Raw genomic sequence first — 27,993 nt, forward strand, 5'->3', positions numbered from 1 at the left:
GGGGAAGATACAAAGGAGGAACTATTATATCCTAGTCTCCTACGTCATCTGTCACATGGCTAGTCTGTGAAGGCGGGATGCTGGTCTAGCTGTTGGTGGATGATGCGGGCTTCATCACGCATCGGTCAAGGCCTTCTCCAGGTCCTCACAGTGGTACATACTGCGGAAACAAGATATACACATCCTTGAGTGAGTGAGTTGGGTTTAACGCCATTTTTAACAGTATTACAGTGATATCGCGATGTGTCAGCTTAATTTGGGAGGAATGCCCAAAATGATGCAGGTATCAGACGTTTACCATTTCGGTGAAACCCACCCGTGCCCCCTACACATCCTTGAAGTTTAACAACAACAGTTGACGATATGGGAACCATGATGGTTAACAAGAACTTTGTGAGTGTGAGAATAGGCTGACAACATGTGTCTACTTACTGGGCAAGTTCGATGCCCCTCTTTTCCCTGATGACGAGTCTGGCAGGTTTATCCCGGGAGGCGAGGGTCAGGATTAGGGACAGGAAGGCTGTCTCCGTATCAGGGTCGACTCCTTCTCCTGGAAATGATCACCTTTGTGTTGAGTACCTCGATCAGGGATCAGTCTGGATTCAAATTCACAATGCTGTTTATGTTTCAAATGTTCTGTGAAGAAGACTCACTCACCTTTGACCCCAAGCAACATTCTGATGAGTGCAGGCAACCAGCCGGACTTGAGGAGCAGTTTGGCCACATCTGGGTAGAGCGGTACCAGGGCACAGAGACCTGCACAACACGGACACACACATGTAGAACATGGCCACATCTGGGTAGAGCGGTACCAGGGCACAGAGACCTGCACAACACGGACACACACATGTAGAACACAGACACACACACACATGTAGAATACAGACAGGAGCAGTCTGGCCACGTCTGGGTAGAGCGGTACCAGGGCACACAGACCTGCACAACACGGACACACACATGTAGAATACAGACAGGAGCAGTCTGGCCACATCTGGGTAGAGCGGTACCAGGGCACAGAGACCTGCACAACACGGACACACACATGTAGAACACAGACACACACACACATGTAGAATACAGACAGGAGCAGTCTGGCCACGTCTGGGTAGAGCGGTACCAGGGCACACAGACCTGCACAACACGGACACACACATGTAGAATACAGACAGGAGCAGTCTGGCCACATCTGGGTAGAGTGGTACCAGGGCACACAGACCTGCACAACACGGACACACACATGTAGAACATGGCCACATCTGGGTAGAGCGGTACCAGGGCACAGAAACCTGCACAACACGGACACACACATGTAGAACATGGCCACATCTGGGTAGAGCGGTACCAGGGCACAGAGACCTGCACAACACGGACACACACATGTAGAATACAGACAGGAGCAGTCTGGCCACATCTGGGTAGAGCGGTACCACGGCACAGAGACCTGCACAACACGGACACACACACATAGAATACAGACAGGAGCAGTCTGGCCACATCTGGGTAGAGCGGTACCAGGGCACAGAGACCTGCACAACACTGACACACACATGTAGAATACAGACAGGAGCAGTCTGGCCACATCTGGGTAGAGCGGTACCAGGGCACAGAGACCTGCACAACACGGACACACACATGTAGAACACAGACACACACACACATGTAGAATACAGACAGGAGCAGTCTGGCCACATCTGGGTAGAGTGGTACCAGGGCACAGAGACCTGCACAACACGGACACACACACGTAGAATACAGACAGGAGCAGTCTGGCCACATCTGGGTAGAGCGGTACCAGGGCACAGAGACCTGCACAACATGGACACACACATGTAGAATACAGACAGGAGCAGTCTGGCCACATCTGGGTAGAGCGGTACCAGGGCACAGAGACCTGCACAACACGGACACACACACGTAGAATACAGACAGGAGCAGTCTGGCCACATCTGGGTAGAGCGGTACCAGGGCACAGAGACCTGCACAACACGGACACACACATGTAGAATACAGACAGGAGCAGTCTGGCCACATCTGGGTAGAGTGGTACCAGGGCACAGAGACCTGCACAACACGGACACACACATGTAGAATACAGACAGGAGCAGTCTGGCCACATCTGGGTAGAGTGGTACCAGGGTACAGAGACCTGCACAACATGGACACACACATGTAGAATACAGACAGGAGCAGTCTGGCCACATCTGGGTAGAGCGGTACCAGGGCACAGAGACCTGCACAACACGGACACACACATGTAGAACACAGACACACACACATGTAGAATACAGACAGGAGCAGTCTGGCCACATCTGGGTAGAGCGGTACCAGGGCACAGAAACCTGCACAACACGGACACCCACATGTAGAACACAGACAGGAGCAGTCTGGCCACATCTGGGTAGAGTGGTACCAGGGCAGACAGACCTGTAGAACACAGACAGACCTGGAGAACACAGACAGACCTGCAGAACACAGACACACACACATGTAGAACACAGACAGACTTGCAGAACACAGACAAACAGACCTGTAGAACACAAACAGACCTGTAGAACACAGACAGACCTGTAGAACACTGACACACAGACATATAGAACACAGACACACACATGTAGAACACAGACACACAGTCTATTACAAGTGAAGCCTTACCTTGGATGGAGAGGAACCACAGCTCCGAGATGTCCTCCCACACTGCCCGATACGTCTCCGACACTCCCAGGGCAGGGGGCTTCTGACTGACGCGACAGTGACACTTGCTCAGGAAGCTGATACTCCCTGCTAAGAACTGGTCCCTCCCTTCGGGCTGGATGTCTACAAGATGATGATGTCACTCTGTCATGGGTGAGTCAGTGAATGATGGTATAACATTGACATGACAAGAGCAGAACCCAGTACCGGGTACTAACCTGTTCTGTGTTTCTGGTGTTGGAGCAGTGTCCAGTACTAACCTGTTCGGTGTTTCTGGCGATGGAGCAGTGTCCAGCACAAACCTGTTCGGCGTTTCTGGCGATGGAGCAGTGTCCAGTACTAACCTGTTCTGTGTTTCTGGTGATGGAGCAGTGTCCAGCACAAACCTGTTCTGTGTTTCTGGTGATGGAGCAGTGTCCAGTACTAACCTGTTCTGTGTTTCTGGTGATGGAGCAGTGTCCAGTACAAACCTGTTCTGTGTTTCTGGCGATGGAGCAGTGTCCAGCACAAACCTGTTCTGTGTTTCTGGTGATGGAGCAGTGTCCAGTACTAACCTGTTCTGTGTTTCTGGTGATGGAGCAGTGTCCAGCACAAACCTGTTCTGTGTTTCTGGTGATGGAGCAGTGTCCAGTACTAACCTGTTCTGTGTTTCTGGTGCCGAAGCAGCATGAGCCCGATGGTGACAAAGTTTCCCGACATGACCAGCAGATTGAAGTCGTGCACTGAAAAAGAATCACACATGTGTAGATGCATGACATTATCAGTGCATACATTCTCACGTTAATGTCTTGTATTGCAATCAGGGATGTATAGAAGGTTAGTGTAAAGGTTGGGTGGGTTTATGTAGTGTAGGTAGGGTAGGGTGGGAAGGTAGGTTTAGGGTGGAGTTGGTTTGGTCAGAATGAGGTGTGGTTGGTCAAGTAAGGGCTGGGTGGGGTGGGGTGGGAAGGTAGGTTTAGAGTTGGGTTGGTCAGAATGAGGTGTGGTTGGTCTAGTAAGGGCTGGGGAGGGTAGGGTGGGAAGGTAGGTTTAGAGTTGGGTTGGTTTGGTCAGAATGAGGTGTGGTTGGTGAAGTAAGGGCTGGGCTGAGGGGGTGGGAAGGTAGGTTTAGAGTTTGGTTGGTTTGGTCAGAATTAGGTGTGGTTGGTGAAGTAAGGGCTGGGCTGGGTGGGGTGGGAAGGTAGGTTTAGGGTGGAGTTGGTTTGGTCAGAATGGGGTAGGATAAGGTGGATTAGGACGGGCTGAGGTAGTCTTGGGTAAGGTGAGGTATCTGTCTTGGTGAGGTAGTGGCAGACCATATCCAGGAGGGTGGGGTGAGGTAGTCTGGGGTAGGGTGAGATACCTGTTTTGGTGAGATAGTGGCAGACCATGTCCAGGAGGGTGGGTTGAGGTAGGGTAGGGTGGGGTGAGGTAGGGTAGGGTGAGGTAGAGTTGGGTGGGGTGAGGTAGTCTGGGGTAGAGTGAGGTACCTGTCTTGGTGAGATAGTGGCAGACCATGTCCAGGAGGGTGGGGTGAGGTAGGGTAGGGTGGGGTGAGGTAGGGTAGGGTGAGGTAGAGTTGGGTGGGGTGAGGTAGTCTGGGGTAGAGTGAGGTACCTGTCTTGGTGAGATAGTGGCAGACCATGTCCAGGAGGGTGGGGTGAGGTAGGGTAGGGTGGGGTGAGGTAGGGTAGGGTAGGGTGAGGTAGGGTAGGGTGGGGTGAGGTAGTCTGGAGTAGGGTGAGATACCTGTTTTGGTAAGATAGTGGCAGACCATGTCCAGGAGCCGGTGAAATGTGTGGTGGGAGGAGGCTGTGTCCGGCTCGGTGACCGACAGGTTCAGGAATATCCCACACAGGCTGGCGATACAGTCCTACAACAGTCGGATCCTTGTGTCAATAGCTGGTTCACAGTAGGATATCCATCATAACACAAACACAGCTGATTGGCAGTATATTACAAACTGACTTTTTGACATTGACATCAATGAATGATGTCACCATGGCAATCAATGACCCTGAATTTTACCTTGGAAAAAAATGACCTTGGTATTACCTTAGTATCAAGGTCATCCCTGTTGTCCAGGAAGTATAGCATCTGTTGGCGGAAATACTCCAGCAGAAACACGTGAATACTTTCACCCAACAAAATAGTCCGTGACTTGTCCTCTGCAGTGAGGTGGCAGAAACCTGGCAGGAGGAACCGCACCAGATCCACACCGCAGCACTGCTCTATGCTGGAACACTGCTCTGAGGTGCAGCACTGGTCCACGCACTGGTCCACGGACTGGTCCATGCACTGGTCCTTGCACTGGTCCTTGCACTGGTCCGTACACTGGTCCTTGCACTGGTCCATCCCAGAGAACTGGGGGCTGTCTGCACTCAACACAGGATGTCCTTCACCTTCTGTAGTAGCTGGGTCAAACCGGACAGACTTCTGACCTTGACCTTCAGAACTTGCTGCTTGATCCCCATCTGTGTTCTTTGATGTGACCTCCTCCTCCTGAGTAACTGTCGGCTGCGTCTCTAGGTGAGGCTGGGCACCCAGGGTCAGGCTGTCTAGACTGGGTATTGTCTCTGGTGTCTCTTCATATTCTCCTTGAATACCTTGCACTTGAGCTTTGCTGAAATGGATAATGAAGAATGTACAGGTATTCATGCTGTGACAAGCAATAAAGACTGGGGACCTTTTCTAACCCCTCTCCTCATGCTGTGACAAGCAATAAAGACTGGGGACCTATTCTAACCCCGGTCCTCATGGTGTGTCAAGCATTAGATCGGTGGGGGCCTATTCTAACCTGGGTCTTAATGGTGTGACAAGCAATAGATCGGTGGGGACCTATTCTAACCCGGGTCTTTATGGTGTGACAAGCAATAGATCGGTGGGGACCTATTCTAACCTGGGTCTTTATGGTGTGACAAGCAATAGATCGGTGGGGACCTATTCTAACCTGGGTCTTAATGGTGTGACAAGCAATAGATCGGTGGGGGCCTATTCTAACCTGGGTCTTAATGGTGTGACAAGCAATAGATCGGTGGGGACCTATTCTAACCCGGGTCTTTATAGTGTGACAAGCAATAGATCGGTGGGGGCCTATTCTAACCTGGGTCTTTATGGTGTGACAAGCAATAGATCGGTGGGGACCTATTCTAACCTGGGTCTTAATGGTGTGACAAGCAATAGATCGGTGGGGACCTATTCTAACCTGGGTCTTTATGGTGTGACAAGCAATAGATCGGTGGGGACCTATTCTAACCCGGGTCTTTATGGTGTGACAAGCAATAGATCGGTGGGGACCTATTCTAACCCGGGTCTTTATGGTGTGACAAGCAATAGATCGGTGGGGGCCTATTCTAACCCGGGTCTTTTTGGTGTGACAAGCAATAGATCGGTGGGGACCTATTCTAACCCGGGTCTTTATGGTGTGACAAGCAATAGATCGGTGGGGGCCTATTCTAACCCGGGTCTTTATGGTGTGACAAGCAATAGATCGGTGGGGACCTATTCTAACCTGGGTCTTTATGGTGTGACAAGCAATAGATCGGTGGGGACCTTTTCTTACCTGGGTCTTAATGGTGTGACAAGCAATATAGTGGTGGGGACCTATTCTAACCAGAATTAAACTGATGTAGGTTTTTAATAGTTATTTAATTATCTTGATTTTCAGTTTCAAAAACCAAGCATCAAGTGTGATTCCCTGAACAAATGAAATTAATCAAATCAGGAATTCATGTTTGTGAGTTGTTTACATTATACACGGTCTCCACAGAAAGAAGGGCGTTATTACCATATCTGTACAAGGAATGGAAGCAGGTTGTATATCTCCTCACGGAGTGCAGACGTCTCCTCTGCGAGCCACGCCCCCAGCACCCGCACTGACGCCGTCACCAGCAGGGACGTCCTGGACTGCAAGAGAGAATGTTTCAGTGTGTCATCTTCTACATGAAGCTCATCCCACAACACAGAGGGTCCGACAACTTGTCTTACAATACACATATACTGAACCGCAAAAGAAATGTCACCCCAAGTAACATTGCATGATAAGGTGTCATTTAAATATCTGGGTAATTTTTTGTCAAAGTTTCTAAAATTTAACATTACCTTGTCCGGGAAAATGAAATTTGATGATGAAATAACAAAGCAGATGACAACGGCCATGGCAACCTGATTCACATGAGTTCCGTGCAAATTGAAATACACATGCGTTCCCCCATTTCTTGCCCTATAAAAATCCACCCAGATTGGATAACATTCATTCGTTATTGAATTGCTACCACATGCCAAGACTGACAAGAAATCAGCGACACCAAGCCCTTGGACGATTGCAAGCTGGACAAACCGCCCGGCAAGTAGCCAATGCATTTCAAGTCCATGTAAGGACCATATACAGGCTCCAGCAACGGTACCAGACCACCAACACTACAGATGACCGACCACGTAGTGGAAGACCAAGGGTCACCATCCGACGTCATGATCGTCAGATTGTCCGTCAGCATCTTCAAGATCGCCTATGACCTTCATCAACCGCCACATCCATTCCATGTACCAACGATGCACGGCAGTCATCAATGCACATGGCGGACACACGAGATACTGACATGTGATGCCATTTTCTGAGAGACTAGTGTTGTGTTTCACTTTAAGAACATTTGATACTTTAATTTCAACCTTGATGATCAGTTTTGCCAAATTTTATCTTTTTAATATGATGTTTCTTTTGCGGTTCAGTACACATATGGTTGGTCAAAGTGCTTTTAATCACTAGATATCAACATCATCATCCTAAACATCCTTGACCAGTCCGCAAAGCACCTTCAACAACAAAACTCAATCCATCACTTCCGATCCACCAACCACCTCCTGTATCTGCCCTCTTCACATCCCACCCACCCCGGGAGTCCACCCACCATCTCTATCTCCTGTTGCGACACCTGTGACAGGAAGAAGATGACGCTGTTGAAGGCACCGAGCATGGCGGAGTGCAGCTGCAGCACCTGCTTCTTCTCCAGCCCCAGGGAGATGCCGGCAGTCATGTGACCAATGATGTTCTCCAGGAGGCCGTAACAGGAACACACCACGCCGGCTTTACTCTTCACCTGCAAAGACATAACTGTAACCTCCAGAAACATCCCAACACCCCCAGATCAATGTAGGACATCCTCTAGGAACACCCCCCGATCAATGTAGGACATCCTCTAGGAACACCCCCAGATCAATGTAGGACATTCTCTAGGAACACCCCCAGATCAATGTAGGACATCCTCTAGGAACACCCCCAGATCAATGTAGGACATCCTCTAGGAACACCCCCAGATCAATGTAGGACATCCTCTAGAAACACCCCCAGATCAATGTAGGACATCCTCTAGGAACACCCCCAGATCAATGAAGGACATCCTCTAGGAACACCCCCAGATCAATGTAGGACATCCTCTAGGAACACCCCAAGATCAATGTAGGACATCCTCTAGGAACACCCCCAGATCAATGTAGGACATCCTCTAGGAACACCCCCAGATCAATGTAGGACATCCTCTAGGAACACCCCCCGATCGATGTAGGACATCCTCTAGGAACACCCCCAGATCAATGTAGGACATTCTCTAGGAACACCCCCAGATCAATGTAGGACATCCTCTAGGAACACCCCCAGATCAATGTAGGACATCCTCTAGGAACACCCCCAGATCAATGTAGGACATCCTCTAGAAACACCCCCAGATCAATGTAGGACATCCTCTAGGAACACCCCCCGATCAATGTAAGACATCCTCTAGGAACACCCCCCGATCAATGTAGGACATCCTCTAGGAACACCCCAAGATCAAGGTAGGACATCCTCTAGGAACACCCCCAGATCAATGTAGGACATCCTTTTAGGAACACCCCCAGATCAATGTAGGACATCCTCTAGGAACACCCCCAGATCAATGTAGGACATCCTCTAGGAACACCCCCAGATCAATGTTGGACATCCTCTAGAAACACCTACACACCATCGAGTATTTACAGACAGCTGTCATATGGCTGGAACATTGCTGCATGCAGTGTTAAACAAGAAACAAACCAAACCACCCTGACTGGGCAGCCTACATCTTCAATTCGCCCATCCTAAAGCACCATCCTGGCCCCCATGGGTGTCCTACCTGTTCAATTTGCCCATCCTAAAGCACCATCCTGACCTCCTTGGGTAACCTACCTGTTCAATTCGTCCATCCTCAAGCACCATCCTGACCTCAATGAGTAACCTACCTGTTCAATTCGTCCATCCTCAAGCACCATCCTGACCTCCTTGGGTAACCTACCTGTTCAATTCGCCCATCCTAAAGCACCATCCTGACCTCCTTGGGTAACCTACCTGTTCAATTCCCCCATCCTCAAGCACCATCCTGACCTCCATGAGTAACCTACCTGTTCAAATCGTCCATCCTCAAGCACCATCCTGACCTCCTTGGGTAACCTACCTGTTCAATTGTTCCATCCTCAAGCACCATACTGACCTCCATGGGTAACCTACCTGTTCAATTTGCCCATCCTAAAGCACCATCCTGACCTCCATGGGCAACCTACCTGTTCAATTCGACCATCCTCAAGCACCATCCTGACCTCCATGGGTAACCTACCTGTTCAATTCGACCATCCTCAAGCACCATCCTGACCTCTATGCAGGCCATGTGAGTGAGCAACAGAAGCATCTTGAGGTCGTCAGTGACAGGAGGCAGGAGACAGGCAATGCCCTGACAGCTGACCAGGGAGGCAGCCAGACACAGCGTGGAGTCCCTCAGTCTACTGTCTGAAATGTGAGATGAGTGAGACATGTGAGATGAGTGAGACGTGAGATGAGTGAGACATGTGAGATGAGTTGAGACATGTGAGATGAGTGAGACATGTGAGATGAGTGAGACATGTGAGATGAGTTGAGACGTGTGAGATGAGTGAGACATGTGAGATAAGTGAGACATGTGAGATGAGTGAGACATGTGAGATGAGTTGAGACGTGTGAGATGAGTGAGACATGTGAGACATGTGAGATGAGTGAGACATGTGAGATGAGTTGAGACGTGTGAGATGAGTGAGACGTGTGAGATGAGTGAGACATGTGAGATGAGTTGAGACGTGTGAGATGAGTGAGACGTGTGAGATGAGTGAGACGTGTGAGATGAGTGAGACATGTGAGATGAGTGAGACATGTGAGATGAGTGAGACATGTGAGATGAGTGAGACGTGTGAGATGAGTGAGACATGTGAGATGAGTTGAGACGTGTGAGATGAGTGAGACATGTGAGATAAGTGAGACATGTGAGATGAGTGAGACGTGTGAGATGAGTGAGACGTGTGAGATGAGTGAGACATGTGAGATGAGTGAGACATGTGAGATGAGTTGAGACGTGTGAGATGAGTGAGACATGTGAGACATGTGAGATGAGTGAGACATGTGAGATGAGTTGAGACGTGTGAGATGAGTGAGACATGTGAGATAAGTGAGACATGTGAGATGAGTGAGACGTGTGAGATGAGTGAGACATGTGAGATGAGTTGAGACGTGTGAGATGAGTGAGACATGTGAGATGAGTTGAGACGTGTGAGATGAGTGAGACATGTGAGATAAGTGAGACATGTGAGATGAGTGAGACATGTGAGATGAGTGAGACGTGTGAGATGAGTGAGACGTGTGAGATGAGTGAGACGTGTGAGATGAGTGAGGCGTGTGAGATGAGTGAGGCGTGTGAGATGAGTGAGACATGTGAGATAAGTGAGACATGTGAGATAAGTGAGGTGAGGTGAGGAGAATTGGTGTTTAATGTCGTGTCCAAGATCATTGCACTTATATAGCGACGTGCATGCACGTGTGTGTATGTGTGTGGCTGCTTGTACTAGTCCGGGCTGATGCCGATTTATAGTGCTAGCCCACTGAGATACCATGCCACAGTTTAACATGAATACCCCACTCAGATGCAGAATATTGACTCCGAGCCAACCAGTCCTTGTTTTATCCCCTTAATGCCGAGCGGCAGACAGGGTAACAACAAGTACCATCTTTAAACGTCTTTTGGTATGATGCAGCTGGGGAACGAACCCTGGACCTTCAGCTCTCCGGGCGGTCGCTTTACCACTAGGCCACAGAGGCGGTCTGTGAGATGAGTGAGATATGTGAGTTGAGTGATATGTAGGACTTGTGAGATGGGTAACACATATAAAATGGGTGACGTATGAGATGGGTGACAGGTGTGAGACGTGTAGGTTGAGTGATATGTAGGACTTGTGATATGGGTGACACGTGTGAGATGAATCAGACGTGTGAGATGAGTAATATGTAGGACTTGTGAGATGTGTGAGATGAGTGAGACGTGTGAGAAGTGTGCGATGAGTGAGGCGTGTGACACTTGTGAGATGAGTGAGGCGTGTGACACGTGTGAGGCGTGTGACACGTGTGAGATGAGAGAGATGGGTGAGACGTGTGAGGCGTGTGAGATGAGTGAGGTGTGTGCGATGAGTGAGGTGTGTGAGAAGTGTGCGATGAGTGAGATGTCTGAGATGGGTGACAAATGTGCTATGAATGTGACGTGTGAGATGAGTAAGACATGTGAGATGTGTGTGATGAGTGACACGTGTGAGACGTGCGAGATGATTGAGAAATGAGATGTGAGAGATGATGCGGATGGGTGAGACGCTACAGATGAGTGAGATGTGAAATGAATGAAATGTGTGAGATGAGACATGAGACTTGATTGAGACAAGATATGAGTGAGATAAATGAGACATTTGACATGTGTGAGACGTGAGACGTGAGACATGAGTGAGATGTGTAGGTGACTGCATACCGAGTTTACTTCTGATGATACTGTAGACCTCCAGCACCAGATCCTGTAACCATGGTGACTTGCATTCGTCTTCCTCCTGTAAAATCAAGAGTTAAAAGTATTTTCAACGGCACATTAACAATATTGCTGCTGACAGACAAAGCATGCAGCGTGAGACTGAGTTTGGTTTAACGCCGCTTTTAACAGTATTCCAGTTATATCACAGCGTGTCAGCTTAATGTGGGAGGAAAGCCCGAGTTGATGCAGGTCTCAGATGTTTACCACTTAGGTGAAACCCACGAGCAAGGGCATTGTGCTGACAAACCTAGAATCATAATCGGAGCAAACCAGGATTCGAAGCCACAATCATAGGTTTCTGGGAGGTAACTCTGCACAAGAAATCGCGGCGCCTTAGACAAATGGGGCACCAAAGCCCCCGCGTGCAGCGTGATATACTCGACCCATTTCTACAGTGATATACTGACCCCATGAACATCGATATACTGAACACATGGACAGTGATATACTGAGCACATGGACAGTGATATACTGAACACATGGACAGTGATGTACTGAACACATGGACAGTGATGTACTGAACACATGGACAGTGATGTACTGAACACATGGACAGTGATGTACTGAACAAATGGACAGTGATATACTGAACACATGGACAGTGATATACTGAACACATGTACAGTGATGTATTGAACACATGGACAGTGATGTACTGAGCACATGGACAGTGATATACTGAACACATGGACAATGATGTACTGAACACATGGACAGTGATATACTGAACACATGGACAGTGATGTACTGAAGACATGGACAGTGATGTACTGAAGACATGGACAGTGATGTACTGAAGACATGGACAGTGATGTACTGAAGACATGGACAGTGATGTACTGAAGACATGGACAGTGATGTACTGAACACATGGACAGTGATATACTGAACACATGGACAGTGATATATTGAACACATGAACAGTGATATACAGATCCCATGAACAGTGATATACTGAACCTATTCTTACCTTCTCTACTGTGGATAGTACAAATGTCAGAACTTCACCAATTTCAAACTTGGTTGCATCCTGAAGCAGAGAATGACATTTAATCAGTTGCGAGGAGATCTTAGGATCTGTGTGGACTCTGTGGAGGAGATGTGTGGAGGAGTTGTGTGGAGGAGATGTGTGGAGATGTGTGGATGTGTGTGGTGGAGATGGGTGGATCTGTGTGGATGTGTGTGGCGGAGTTGTGTAGAGGAGATGTGTGGATCTGTGTGGAGGAGATGTGTGGATCTGTGTGGAGGAGATGTGTGGAACTGTGTGGATGTGTGTGGCGGAGTTGTGTAGAGGAGATGTGTGGATCTGTGTGGAGGAGATGTGTGGATCTGTGTGGAGGAGATGTGTGGATCTGTGTGGAGGAGATGTGTGGATGTGTGTGGTGGAGATTTGTGAATGTGTGTGGAGGAGATGTGTTGATCTGAGTGGAGATGGTTGGATCTGTGTGGAGGAGATGTGTGGATCTGTGTGGTGATGGTTTGATCTGTGTGGAGGAGATGTTTGGAGATGTGTGCAGGAGATGTGTGGAGCTGTGTGGAGGAGCTGTGTGGAGGAGATGTGTGGAGGAGATGTGTGGAGCTGTGTGGAGCTTTGTGGAGGAGCTGTGTGGAGGAGATGTGTGGAATAGATGTGTGGAGCTGTGTGGAGGAGATGTGTGCAGGAGATGTGTGGAGATGTGTGGAGGAGCTGTGTGGAGCTGTGTGGAGCTGTGTGGAGGAGATGTTTGGAGATGTGTGGAGGAGATGTTTGGAGGAGATGTGGGGATCTGTGTGGTGCTTGTGGAACTTTGTGTACCTGCTTTTCCTTGAATCTGGATACCAGACACTGCAGCAACTTCTGTGCATCCCCTGGGCGCCCCGCCCACACCCCTGCCCTCTCCCACCTCAGCAGCTCCACCACCAAGTCCCTGGCCTTGTCATGTCCTGCAGCACAGAGTCACATTTCCTTTGTGGTGATGGGGGGAAACACGTGTATCGATCCCGCCCCTTGATAGCCAATCATGGTATATCCATCATGACATTGACATGACCTACCTAGACCCCTTATACATCTCTACATAAGACACACTGTTGTCCAGTTGCAAACTAAGATATGACTCCCTGGACAAAGGAACCAATAAACTTCAGTGTCAGGCAGAAGTACATATTGATATCAGTCACAATACATATATGTTCTTCGTTCACACAGCCAAAATTCAACCACAAAGTAGTAAAGATATTTCCAATAAAGAAATAAAATTTATGAATATTTCTTTAAAAAATTAGGACTGTGACCAATTTTGCATCCTACGTTTAACAGACTTGTACATCCAACAGAAGGACTTAATATAATAGTGGTGTACCTGTTTGTTGGGAGACGATGACTTCCACCAGGGCTGACACAGACCCACCCTGTATGAGATACTGTCTGCTAACCGGAGAGAGTATCATGCCCTGCAGACAGTCATAGCAGTCAGACAGCAGGCTGGCCTCCATGTCAGTGTCGTCTCCACTGCAGCAGCACAGCAAACAATGAGAGACATGGAACACCACAGCACACAATGAGAGACAAGGGACACCACGGCAAACAATGAGAGACATGGAACACAATGAGAGACATAGACCATGAGAGACATGGACCAGCACGACACCCAATGAGAGACATGGAACACAATGAGAGACATAGGCCATGAGAGACATGGACCAGCACGGCACACAGTGAGAAACATGGAACACAATGAGAGACATAGAAGACAACGGCAAACAATGAGAGACATGGAACACCACTCCAAACAATGAGAGACATGGAACACCACTCCAAACAATGAGAGACATGGAACACCACTCCAAACAATGAGAGACATGGAACACCACTCCAAACAATGAGAGACATGGAACACCATGGCACAGAGTGAGAGCCATGGAACACCATGGCACAGAGTGAGAGACATGGAACACCACTCCAAACAATGAGAGACATGGAACACCACTCCAAACAATGAGAGACATGGAACACCACTCCAAACAATGAGAGACATGGAACACCACTCCAAACAATGAGAGACATGGAACACCATGGCACAGAGTGAGAGCCATGGAACACCATGGCACAGAGTGAGAGACATGGAACACCACGGCACACAATGAGAGACATGGAACACCACGACACACAATACACCAATACTCTCCCTAATCCCTCTGCACCAGTACTCTTCCTAATCCCTCTACACCAGTACTCTCCCAAATCCCTCTACACCAGTACTCTCACTAATCTCACCTCTACACCAGTACTCTCACTAATCTCACCTCTACACCAGTACTGTCACTAATCTCTCTACACCCATACTCTCACTAATCTCACCTCTACACCAGTACTCTCACTAATCTCACCTCTACACCAGTACCCTCACTAATCTCTCTACACCTATACTCTCACTAATCTCACCTCTACACCAGTACTCTCACTAATCTCAACTCTCCACCAGTACTCCTACTAATCTCTCTACACCAGTACTCCCACTAATCTCTCTACACCAGTACTCTCACTAATCTCACCTCTACACCAGTACTCTCATTAATCTCACCTCTACACCAGTACTCTCACTAATCCCACCTCTACACCAGTACTCTCACTAATCTCACCTCTACACCAGTACTCTCACTAATCTCACCTCTACACCAGTACCCTCACTAATCTCACCTCTACACCAATACCCTCACTAATCTAACCTCTACACCAGTACTCTCACTAATCTCACCTCTACACCAGTACTCTCTCTAGTCTCACCTCTACACCAGTACCCTCACTAATCTCACCTATACACCAGTACCCTAACTAATCCCTTGCGACAGTACTCTCACTAATCTAACCTCTACACCAGTACCCTCACTAATCCCTTGCAACAGTACTCTCACTAATCTAACCTCTACACCAGTACTCTCACTAATCTCTCTACACCAGTACTCTCACTAATCTCCCTACACCAGTACTCTCACTTATCTCTCTACACCAGTACTCTCACTAATCCCTCTACACCAGTACCCTCACTAATCCCTTGCGACAGTACTCTCACTAATCTAACCTCTACACCAGTACCCTCACTAATCTCACCTCTACACCAGTACTCTCTCTAGTCTCACCTCTACACCAGTACTCTCTCTAGTCTCACCTCTACACCAGTACCCTCACTAATCTCACCTCTACACCAGTACCCTCACTAATCTCACCTCTACACCAGTACTCTCACTAATCTCACCTCTACACCAGTACTCTCACTAATCTCACCTCTACACCAGTACCCTCACTAATCCCTTGCGACAGTACTCTCACTAATCTAACCTCTACACCAGTACTCTCACTAATCTAACCTCTACACCAGTACTCTCACTAATCTCAACTCTCCACCAGTACTCTCACTAATCTCACCTCTACACCAGTACTCCCACTAATCTCTCTACACCAGTACTCTCACTAATCTCAACTCTCCACCAGTACTCTCACTAATCTCACCTCTACACCAGTACCCTCACTAATCTCACCTCTACACCAGTACTATTCCTAATCCCTCTACACAGTACTCTCACTAATCTCACCTCTACACCAGTACTCTCACTAATCTCACCTCTACACCAGTACTCTCACTAATCTCACCTCTACACCAGTACCCTCACTAATCCCTTGCGACAGTACTCTCACTAATCTAACCTCTACACCAGTACTCTCACTAATCTAACCTCTACACCAGTACTCTCACTAATCTCAACTCTCCACCAGTACTCTCACTAATCTCACCTCTACACCAGTACTCCCACTAATCTCTCTACACCAGTACTCTCACTAATCTCAACTCTCCACCAGTACTCTCACTAATCTCACCTCTACACCAGTACCCTCACTAATCCCTCTACACAGTACTCTCACTAATCTCACCTCTACACCAGTACTCTCTCTAATCTCACCTCTACACCAGTACTATTCCTAATCCCTCTACACCAGTACTCTTCCTAATCCCTCTACACCAGTACTCTCCCTAATTCCTCTACACCAGTACTCTCCCAAATCCCTCTACACCAGTACTCTCCCTAATTCCTCTACACCAGTACTCTCCCTAATCCCTCTACACCAGTACTCTTCCTAATTCCTCTACACCAGTACTCTCCCTAATCCCTCTACACCAGTACTCTTCCTAATCCCTCTACACCAGTACTCTCCCTAATTCCTCTACACCAATACCACAGTGGCTTACCTGATATTGCAGAGGATGATCTCATTCAACACTGACACTTGTTTTTTCATCTCTTTGTTGGACAGCTGAAACCCACAGGTTATGATCATGTTACACAGTGATCATCATATTTCCATACACTCAGACATCCTCAGTTGTGTGTATGTTCTTTTATGCTGCAGCATCAATAATCAGGGATGTGAGCAGGTTTTCCCGAAAAAAGAGGAAATGTCTAGGGGGGTCTGGGGGCATGCCCCCCCAGGAAATTTTTAAAACATTTGATTGCATTTTAAGCAATTTCGTGCAGTTTGGACAACATTCACACCAAGAAATGTAATAAGTCAATGGCAAAAGTCAATAAGTCAAATAAACAAGATGGCAGATGCAGTAAAATTTCGAAGTTAAATCAGTACTTTTAAAAAATCGGGCATAGCTTTCGCGCACCTGGCTACCCGCCAGGTCTGGGAGCATTACTGCCATAAACTTCAACCCCCATCCCCCAGACACAAGGACAACTGTCACAAGCGTGCAATGTCTGACCCTTTCCCCATGTTGAAACATATTGAAAAAGACTTACCTTGTACTTACCTTTTGATGAAAAAAACAAAACTCCATTGCAAACATAAGACATTAATACAACATATATCCCCATGACATGGGGTTTTGGACGCTGAAGAAACATTCATAGTTTTCTCGCTTATCACATGAACAACTGTAAAACATCTCATTCACTTACAGGCTAAAGACAACTTTATCTTAAAAACAAGCCATCAGCTGACTCAGAGTATTTACAATTTATGTGTGACGCCACACCCCACGTTATAGTGCAAGTATTCGTGACAGAAAACGTATGATGTCCGAAAACCTATGCTGGTGAAAGCTCTGATCGAAAACAGGATAATCCGCGCCAATTGTCCGGTTTTCGATCATATTTTTCGGAGTGTTTTTTTAAAAAAATATTATTAAATTTTTACGCGGAAGATGATTTTTTCCGAGGACTACTGTTTTAAAAAACGCGATTTTCCGCGTTTCCGCGGAGATTTCACATCCCTGAATATTACTGACCTAATCAGGGCTATACAACCTTTATCAGTCAGGTCACACACCATCAGGTCCTGACACATATTCAGCCAGGTCACACACCATTAGGTCCTGACACACATTCAGTCAGGTCACACACCATCAGGGCATGACACACATTCAGCCAGGTCACACACCATCATGGCATGACACACAATCAGCCAGGTCACAAACCATCAGGTTATGACACACATTCAGCCAGGTCACACACCATCAGGGCATGACACACATTCAGCCAGGTCACACACCATCATGGCATGAAACACATTCAGCCAGGTCACACACCATCAGGTCATGACACACATTCAGCCAGGTCACACACCATCAGGTCATGACACACAATCAGCCAGGTCACACACCATCAGGTCATGACACACATTCAGTCAGGTCACACACCATCAGGTCATGACACACATTCAGCCAGGTCACACACCATCAGGTCATGACACACATAAGGCAGGTCACACACCATCAGGTCATGACACACAATCAGCCAGGTCACACAACATTAGGTCATGACACACAATCAGCCAGGTCACACACCATCTGGCCATGACACATAATCAGTCAGGTCACACACCATCAGGACATGAAGACTCACAATCAGCCAGGTCACACACCATCAGGGCATGATGACCCACAATCAGCCAGGTCACACACCATCAGGGCATGATGACATACCATCAATATTCTACTGTCCACACCATCAACATTCTACTGACCACGCCATCAGCCTACAATCCACATTAGTTTTCTAGTAAGTCTACTGACCACTTGTGTGTCCTGGGCAAAGCTGGCCAGGATGCTGAGAGCGATGGACTTGAAGATGGTGGAAGGACATCCTTCAGGAACACTGGCTGAAACACAATAGTTACAATGGTTACAGCACACATTCAACACAATGTTTAACCATGTGGGATGTTTGAGGTTTGCTCCTGTGGTGAGTGTTTAACCAGGTGGGATGTTTGAGGTAGGCAGGATGTGGAGATGTGGAGGTAGGCAGGATGTGGAGGTAGGCAGGACATGGGGGTTGGCAGGACGTGGAGGTAGGCAGGATGTGGAGGACCTGGAGGTAGGCAGGATGTGGAGGTAGGCAGGATGTGGAGGTAGACAGGGCATGGAGGTAGGCAGGACGTGGAGGTAGGCAGGATGTGGAGGTAGGCAGGATGTGGAGGTAGGCAGGATGTGGAGGTAGACAGGGCATGGAGGTAGACAGGGCATGGAGGTAGGCAGGACGTGGAGGTAGGCAGGACGTGGAGGTAGGCAGGACATGGAGGTAGGCAGGATGTCGAGGTAGGCAGGATGTGGAGTTAGACAGGACATGGAGGTCGTGGAGGTAGGCAGGACATGGAGGTAGGCAGGACATGGAGGTAGATAGGACATGGAGGACATGGAGGTAGGCAGGACATGGAGGTAGGCCGGACGTGGAGGTAGGCAGGATGTGGAGGTAGACAGGACATGGAGGTCGTGGAGGTCGTCAGGACATGGAGGTAGGCAGGATGTCGAGGTAGGCAGGATGTGGAGTTAGACAGGACATGGAGGTCGTGGAGGTAGGCAGGACATGGAGGTAGGCAGGACATGGAGGTAGGCAGGACATGGAGGTAGGCAGGACATGGAGGTAGACAGGGCATGGAGGTAGGCAGGACGTGGAGGTAGGCAGGACATGGAGGACATGGAGGTAGGCAGGACATGGAGGTAGGCCGGACGTGGAGGTAGGCAGGATGTGGAGGTAGGCAGGACGTGGAGGTAGGCAGGACATGGAGGTAGACAGGGCATGGAGGTAGACAGGGCATGGAGGTAGGCAGGACATGGAGGACATGGAGGTAGGCAGGACATGGAGGTAGGCCGGACGTGGAGGTAGGCAGGATGTGGAGGTAGGCAGGACGTGGAGGTAGGCAGGACATGGAGGTAGACAGGGCGTGGAGGCAGGCAGGACGTGGAGGGCGTGGAGGTAGGCAGGACTTCGAGGTAGGCAAGACATGGAGGACATGGAGGTAGGCAGGACATGGAGGTAGACAGGGCATGGTGGTAGGCAGGATGTGGAGGTAGGCAGGGCATGGAGGTAGGCAGGACATTGAGGACATGGAGGTAGATAGGACATGGAGGACATGGAGGTAGACAAGACATGGAGGTAGGCAGGATGTGGAGGTAGGCAGGACATGGAGGACATGGAGGTAGGCAGGATGTGGAGGTAGGCAGGACATGGAGGACATGGAGGTAGGCAAGATATGGAGGTAGGCCGGACGTGGAGGAAGGCAGGATGTGGAGGTAGGCAGGACGTGGAGGTAGGCAGGACATGGAGGTAGGCAGGATGTGGAGGTAGGCAGGAGGTGGAGGTAGGCAGGACATGGAGGTAGACAGGGCATGGAGGTAGACAGGGCATGGAGGTAGGCAGGACATGGAGGTAAGCAGGACATGGAGGACATGGAGGTAGGCAAGAAAGGAGGTAAGCAGGACATGGAGGTAGGCAGGACGTGGAGGTAGGCAGGACATGGAGGTAGACAGGACATGGAGGTAGACAGGGCATGGAGGTAGGCAGGACATGGAGGTAGACAGGGCATGGAGGTAGGCAGGATGTGGAGGTAGGCAGGACGTGGAGGTAGGCAGGACATGGAGGTAGGCAGGATGTGGAGGTAGGCAGGAGGTGGAGGTAGGCAGGACATGGAGGTAGACAGGGCATGGAGGTAGACAGGGCATGGAGGTAGGCAGGACATGGAGGTAAGCAGGACATGGAGGACATGGAGGTAGGCAAGAAAGGAGGTAAGCAGGACATGGAGGTAGGCAGGACGTGGAGGTAGGCAGGACATGGAGGTAGACAGGACATGGAGGTAGACAGGGCATGGAGGTAGGCAGGACATGGAGGTAGACAGGGCATGGAGGTAGGCAGGATGTGGAGGTAGGCAGGACTTTTAGGACATGGAGGTAGACAGGACATGGAGGACATGGAGGTAGACAAGACATGGAGGTAGGCAGGATGTGGAGGTAGGCAGGACATGGAGGACATGGAGGACATGGAGGTAGGCAAGACATGGAGGACATGGAGGTAGGCAGGACATGGAGGACATGGAGGTAGGCAAGACATGGAGGACATGGAGGTAGGCAGGATGTGGAGGTAGGCAGGACATGGAGGACATGGAGGACATGGAGGTAGACAGGACATGGAGGACATGGAGGTAGGCAGGACATGGAGGTAGGCAGGATGTGGAGGTAGGCAGGACATGGAGGACATGGAGGTAGGCAAGACATGGAGGACATGGAGGTAGGCAGGATGTGGAGGTAGGCAGGACATTGAGGACATGGAGGACATGGAGGTAGACAGGACATGGAGGACATGGAGGTAGGCAGGACATGGAGGTAGGCAGGATGTGGAGGTAGGCAGGACATGGAGGACATGGAGGACATGGAGGTAGGCAAGACATGGAAGTAGGCTGGACGTGGAGGTTGGCAGGATGTGGAGGTAGGCAGGACATGGAGGACATGGAGGTAGGCAGGACTTCGAGGTAGGCAGGATGTGGAGGTAGGCAGGACATGGAGGACATGGAGGACATGGAGGTAGGCAAGATATGGAGGTAGGCCGGACGTGGAGGAAGGCAGGATGTGGAGGTAGGCAGGACGTGGAGGTAGGCAGGACATGGGGGACGTGGAGGTAGATAGGACATGGAGGACATGGAGGTAGACAAGACATGGAGGTAGGCAGGACATGGAGGACATGGAGGTAGGCAGGACATGGAGGTAGGCAGGATGTGGAGGTAGGCAGGACATGGAGGACATGGAGGACATGGAGGTAGGCAAGATATGGAGGTAGGCCGGACGTGGAGGAAGGCAGGATGTGGAGGTAGGCAGGACGTGGAGGTAGGCAGGACATGGAGGTAGGCAGGATGTGGAGGTAGGCAGGACATGGAGGACATGGAGGACATGGAGGTAGGCAAGACATGGAGGTAGGCCGGATGTGGAGGTTGGCAGGATGTGGAGGTAGGCAGGACATGGAGGACATGGAGGACATGGAGGAAGGCAGGACTTCGAGGTAGGCAGGACATGGGGGTCCGTAGGATGTGGAGGTAGGTAGGACATGGAGGACATGAGTGTAGGCAGGACATGGAGGTAGACAGGACATGGAGGACGTGGAGGTAGGCAGGACATGGAGGTAGGCCGGACGTGGAGGTAGACAGGACATGGAGGACGTGGAGGTAGACAGGACATGGAGGACATGGAGGTAGACAAGACATGGAGGTAGGCAGGACATGGAGGTAGGTCGGATGTGGAGGTAGGCAGGACATGAAGGACATGGAGGTAGAAAGGACATGGAGGACATGGAGGTAGGCAGGACATGGAGGTAGGCCGGACGTGGAGGTAGGCAGGACATGAAGGACATGGAGGTAGACAGGACATGGAGGACATGGAGGTAGACAAGACATGGAGGTAGGCAGGACATGGAGGACATGGAGGTAGGCAGGACATGGAGGTAGGCAGGACATGGAGGACATGGAGGTAGGCAGGACATGGAGGACATGGAGGTAGGCAGGACATGGAGGTAGGCAGGATGTGGAGGTAGGCAGGACATCGAGGACATGGAGGTAGGCAGGATGTGGAGGTAGGCAGGACATCGAGGACATGGTGGTAGGCAAGACATGGAGGTAGGCAAGACATGGAGGTAGGCAGGATGTGGAGGTAGGCAGGACATGAAGGACATGGAGGTAGACAGGACATGGAGGACATGGAGGTAGACAAGACATGGAGGTAGGCAGGACATGGAGGACATGGAGGTAGGCAGGACATGGAGGTAGGCAGGATGTGGAGGTAGGCAGGACATCGAGGACATGGAGGTAGGTCGGACGTGGAGGTAGGCAGGATGTGGAGGTAGGCAGGACATAGAGGACATGGAGGTAGGCAGGACTTCGAGGTAGGCAGGACATGGAGGACATGGAGGTAGGCAGGACATGGAGGACATGGAGGTAGACAAGACATGGAGGTAGGCAGGACATGGAGGACATGGAGGTAGGCAGGACATGGAGGACATGGAGGTAGACAAGACATGGAGGTAGGCAGGACATGGAGGACATGGAGGTAGGCAGGACTTCGAGGTAGGCAGGACATGGAGGACATGGAGGTAGACAAGACATGGAGGTAGGCAGGACATGGAGGACATGGAGGTAGGCAGGACTTCGAGGTAGGCAGGACATGGAGGACATGGAGGTAGGCAGGACTTCGAGGTAGGCAGGACATGGGGGTCCGCAGGATGTGGAGGTAGGCAGAAAGTGAGATGAGGGAGTTTGGAGTCACCTGTCTTCATGAGCCGTGTGAGGAAGCGGAACCCCAGGGCATCCAGCATCTCTCTCTTCATGTCCTCATCACAGTCCTCCTCCTTCACAGCCCTGGTCACCTGGCAAAACACATCAACTGTGATAGCAAATATATCATTACACCTGTGTTGACGAAGGATCTAACTCACTTTGCAAGCTTGAAGCTAATAAATCACAAATAGATAGTGCTCATTTACCAAGTAATCAGCACCCAATCGTTTACCTTATTGCGCATGCACAGAAGCCATTTCTTAACCCATACCATAATTAAGAACCAACCCTTAGGATTGCAAAGGGGTGCTTAAACCTAGAGATGATAAAGTGGTGTTTCATTGGCAAGTGGTGCCCAACCCTAAGAATCGTGAAGGGTTGCAGTCAAAAAGACCACACGTCAAAAGACCATGAGCACTTTTGTCAAAAGACCATGAGCACATTCGTCAAAAGACCATGAACACATTCGTCAAAAGACCATGAGCACATTCGTCAAAAGACCATGAACACATTCGTCAAAAGACCATGAACACATTCGTCAAAAGACCATGAACACATTCGTCAAAAGACCATGAGCACATTCGTCAAAAGACCATGAGCACATATGTCAAAAGACCATGAGCACATTCGTCAAAAGACCATGAACACATTCGTCTAAAGACCATGAACACATTCGTCAAAAGACCATGAACACATTCGTCAAAAGACCATGAACACATTTCGTCAAAAGACCATGAACACATTCTTCAAAAGACCATGAACACATTCGCCAAAATGTCCACACAAAAAGTTAAAAGGGATACCAACCAAAAGTGGTGATGTTATAAATATAAAGTATACATTTTGTGTGTCTTCTGTACTTATTCATATCAAAACAAACAACTATCTTTAACAGTAGGCTTGCATCAGCACCACAAAGCATATCTTCTTTTGATCAGAGTTCTGTTTCATTTGTCTGAGTTCATTGTAGTTTGTCGACCTGTGAAGATCCAGGGCAGAAGCAACCCATGCTTGCCGTAAAAGGCGACTATTCTTGTCGTAAGAGGCGACTTAAGGGATCGGATGGTCAGGTACACTCACTTGGTTGATGCATGTCATTGTATCCCAATTGCGTGGATCGATGCTCATAATGTCAATCACTGGATTGATTATCTGGTCCAGACTCGATTATTTAGTACACATGCTCAGTGAGACATCACAATCGTGATGACATTCAGCCACCAGAAAGTCATTCCAAAGGGTTACACCCTCCCTGGACTTTAAAAACTCCCAAAGTTGACACTTTAATGTCAGAAGTCACTAAAAAGGGAAACCCAACCCACCTACGATCAGTAGCTATCACTAAAATCCAAACTACCTGGGACAGCTGGGCCCATATAAACACTGATGGATCCAAGAATCCTATCAACAACAGTGCTGGTTACCATGGTTACAGGATCCGTATCCACAGCTCCAAACCCCAAGCACATTCAGTTCGCTTGCCTGATGGTCAGTCAGTATTCATGGCTGAATTGGAGGCAATTCATCATGCACACAAACTCATACCTGAACTTCCAGAAGCAAAGGCAGTCGTCCTATCAGACTCGCTAAGTGCATTTCAAGCCATCAGCGGCAGAAACTCAAACTCCAGGCCAAACACAGTCAATAATATTCTATACAAATATACAAAACTATCGGACCAAGGGCAACAGGTGGAGCTGTGTTGGATCCCCTCTCACATAGATATCAATGGAAATGAAACAGCAGACACACTGGCGAAACTAGCTCCAGACAAAGCGGAGATACAGCCTATTCCCTTCAGTAAACTAGGGATAAAAAGCAAAATCTAAGCCTCTATAGCCCAAAGATGGCAAGCCCAGTGGGATGCAAGTAAGATCAGCAGATGGCTATACAAAATTCAACCCAAGATCCAACAAAAGCCAAACTCATACTTATATGATAGGAAAGTTGAAATTGCTATCTCACGCCTCAGACTCAGTCACAAAAAGCACTATGACAATGTTTGTCCATCTTGCAATCAACCTGAATCCATTGCTCACTTGTTACTGGCATGTCAAGACGATGCCCCAGCCCGGGCTAGGTTAAAACAAGAATTGAAGTTAGATCTGCTATCTGTCGGATCTCCTTAAGCCAAGAGATGCAATAGCGAAGGCCAAACTAACTCTATTTCTGAGAGATGGACAGCTACTCGAATGTATATAAACAGAGCAGCCAAAGATAAACATGAAATTATATCTATATACGAAAATAGAAATCATATCAATACAAAAATAGAAATTATGTGAATACCAGACTCACATATGCGTACCCTACTCACACACAGGAGTCCCAAAGAGGGACAGGTCAGCCGAAATTGCTTAGGCAGAAGGCGACCTCTTGAACACTTAATGCAACAACAACGACCCTCATTCAGTCTTGCTTGACAATGGTATAAAGATCTATACCGAAATGTTGCTTTTTACTGTATTAAAGGAGTTGTTATCCATAAAATTGTGTCTACCTTGAGGGACAAGTCAGCCAAAATTGCTTAGGCAGAAGGTGACGTCTTAAACACTTAATGTCACAACGAGACAACACACACAGGTTTCACTATTGACCAAAGTTTATTGTAAATACTTGGAATTAATGAAAGACCAAAACAAAAATTAGAAACTACTACTACTTATGCTTTATATTTATAGTTCTTGTCTGGCCTTTTGACATGTGGCCCTTTTTTTACCTGTTCCCATCGCAAAGGGGTGTTTGATCGGAAAGGTGATCCAACAATCTCATTAAGATCAGATCTTAGTTCTCGGTATCGCTAAACAAAGATAATGAGGACATCCCATTACGGGTCACGTCAGAACGACCTGTCATCCAACCAATCAAAGCGTCGCTTACGAGATCATAAAAGTGACAGTCGGAATGAGTTTTCTAATCATGCAACCTCGAAAATGTTAACACGGGGTATTCCGAACGACAGTTACAGCCCATACGGCTGATTCCGTCAAAATTATCATCTATCTCGCTTCCATGGGAAAAAAATGTGAACGGAGGAGGCACTGCCATACAATCTCAACCATATATTAGACATTCCGGAATGTTCGTTTGTTCAGTTTTCAAAATTTTAATTGAGAACTGTGCCAACATATTTTTCAAGCAAATCTGAAATGGAAGTCGCCAGGTTGAAACGATTGCCGTAAGGCTCAAGAAAGCTGCTTTCTAATTCACTGATGTCGACTTCATGTAAGTCATATCAGTGGTCGGTCAAAGTTCGCGAAAGGTCATTCCGACGTGACCCGAAATGGGATGTCCTCAGCTTTTTGTTCAGCGGCAGCGATTAACTTAGATCTGATCTTAATGAGATTGGGTGATCCCATAGCTAAGGATAGAGTTAGGGGTAACCCTAAGGATCAAAGAGGTTGGCGAGATCTGTGAGAGTGAAGCGATATCGGCAGCCTGAGCCAATATATATATGTAAACAGCACTTGGTAAACTGCATTGTTGCAAATAAAAGTAAAGTGTATGTATTGTAATTAATAGTGATTGGATGTAGGCCTTGGACGAGTCTAAATGAACTACCTGGGTACCGACCTTCTATTACCCGGCCCTACGTGGGTACCCGCTTCATCTTTACTCAAATATATAAAAATCAGAAGGGATGCATGCATAGTCAGAAAGCAGTATGATCATGATGAACATGATGAGCGATTTATAGTGTAACCATGCATTTAGCATGTTTAGTTTTATTGTTAATAGTGTCAACTGTTTAACTGTTTGATTGCCATTCTAGAAGTTGGTGAAGTAAGTTAGAAAACGTACAACTTTGAGGATAACAACTTCTGGTTTATTGCATATAGCGACATTTCAATGTTTTATTTGATTGTTTATTTGTTCTTTGACGCCACACTCAGCAATATTCCAGCTATATGACAACGGTCTGTAAATAATCGAGTCTGGACCAGACAATCCAGTGATTGATATCATGAGCATCGATCCACGCAATTGAGATATGATGACTTGCATCAACCAACTCAGTGAGCCTGACCATTCGATCCTGTCAGTCGCCTTTTATGACAAGCATGGGTTGCTGAAGACCTATTCTACCCCAGATCCTCACAGGTCTCGTTTTGATGTAGATTCTTACACCGTAATCAAGCTGGAGTGACAACAATCAAGCGATGAGAGGTATATGTGCAGGACATGTTGTGATAAGCAGCAGATTAACATACGGATAATTGGATGAAGCCAGATGTACAGTAAGGATAACAAATAGCACACGGGTAATGAAGCCAGATGTACAGTAAGGATAACAAATAGCACACGGGTAAGGAAGCCAGATGTACAGTATGAGGATAAGGATATAGAGGATTAAAAGGATTAAACAGTAGTGACAAGCTGGTTGGATCCTAATTAAAATAGTCTATTGCTTGATAAGATTTTCAATCGGAACGTCGCTATTTGTAATAAACCAGAAGTTGTTATCCATAAAGCTGTACCTTTTCTTACATAAACAACGTGACCAACCACGGGTCCAGGTAGTCCTGTGGGTACCCGGGTCCTACCCAGGACCCACCCGATTCGAGTACCCGAGTTACCCGTCCCTGCCCTAATTGGGTGTATATCTTGAGTGAACAACTGGATAGAATTCATTCAATCATTGGATCAACTCCCGTTATGGATTCTCAGTCGCAGTAGAACGAGGAAGATTCAATACCATCATCAATGCGGCAAACCGTTCATTATCCGACTGAGCCGACCTCAGAGCCTGCAGACATCTTCTAAAATTAGCGTCCGACATTGTGTTCTACAACTTCAACAACCAACACACACGATGCTGCACATGTTGTATTTGTTGACGATGGAGAAACGCTATTTCCGGTTTCGAAA

General features: G+C 48.3%; 1 protein-coding gene across 1 annotated transcript; it reads right to left on the minus strand.

The window, feature by feature from the left end:
* On the minus strand, positions 1 to 27,991 carry LOC124123861 (neurochondrin-like). The gene is made up of 18 exons (XM_048393212.1): positions 27,821 to 27,991; positions 23,114 to 23,213; positions 18,605 to 18,690; positions 16,775 to 16,839; positions 13,892 to 14,040; positions 13,345 to 13,472; positions 12,520 to 12,579; positions 11,493 to 11,568; positions 9,294 to 9,463; positions 7,578 to 7,766; positions 6,458 to 6,576; positions 4,726 to 5,293; positions 4,420 to 4,543; positions 3,330 to 3,413; positions 2,653 to 2,814; positions 658 to 756; positions 433 to 550; positions 1 to 160 (listed from the first exon to the last, which is right to left on the minus strand). The coding sequence occupies exons 1-18, from the start codon at positions 27,902 to 27,904 to the stop codon at positions 115 to 117; spliced, it is 2,427 nt and encodes an 808-aa protein (XP_048249169.1). The 5' UTR covers positions 27,905 to 27,991; the 3' UTR covers positions 1 to 114.
* Positions 27,992 to 27,993: the final 2 nt, after the last annotated feature.

This window comes from Haliotis rufescens, unplaced genomic scaffold (assembly GCF_023055435.1).
Source record: "Haliotis rufescens isolate VD_foot unplaced genomic scaffold, xgHalRufe1.0.p SCAF_118, whole genome shotgun sequence".
Classification (NCBI taxonomy): Eukaryota; Metazoa; Mollusca; class Gastropoda; order Lepetellida; family Haliotidae; genus Haliotis; species Haliotis rufescens.

What these genes read in the sequence shown, in the direction of transcription:
- LOC124123861 (XM_048393212.1), bottom strand. Translation starts at nt 27,904, where the DNA reads ATGTCGGACGCTAATTTTAGAAGATGTCTGCAGGCTCTGAGGTCGGCT. An exon ending in GTGGTTCCTCTCCATCCAAG is followed by an intron (nt 757 to 2,652) that starts GTAAGGCTTCAC and finishes CGTGTTGTGCAG; the next exon opens with GTCTCTGTGCCCTGGTACCG. An exon ending in AATGTTGCTTGGGGTCAAAG is followed by an intron (nt 551 to 657) that starts GTGAGTGAGTCT and finishes GATCATTTCCAG; the next exon opens with GAGAAGGAGTCGACCCTGAT.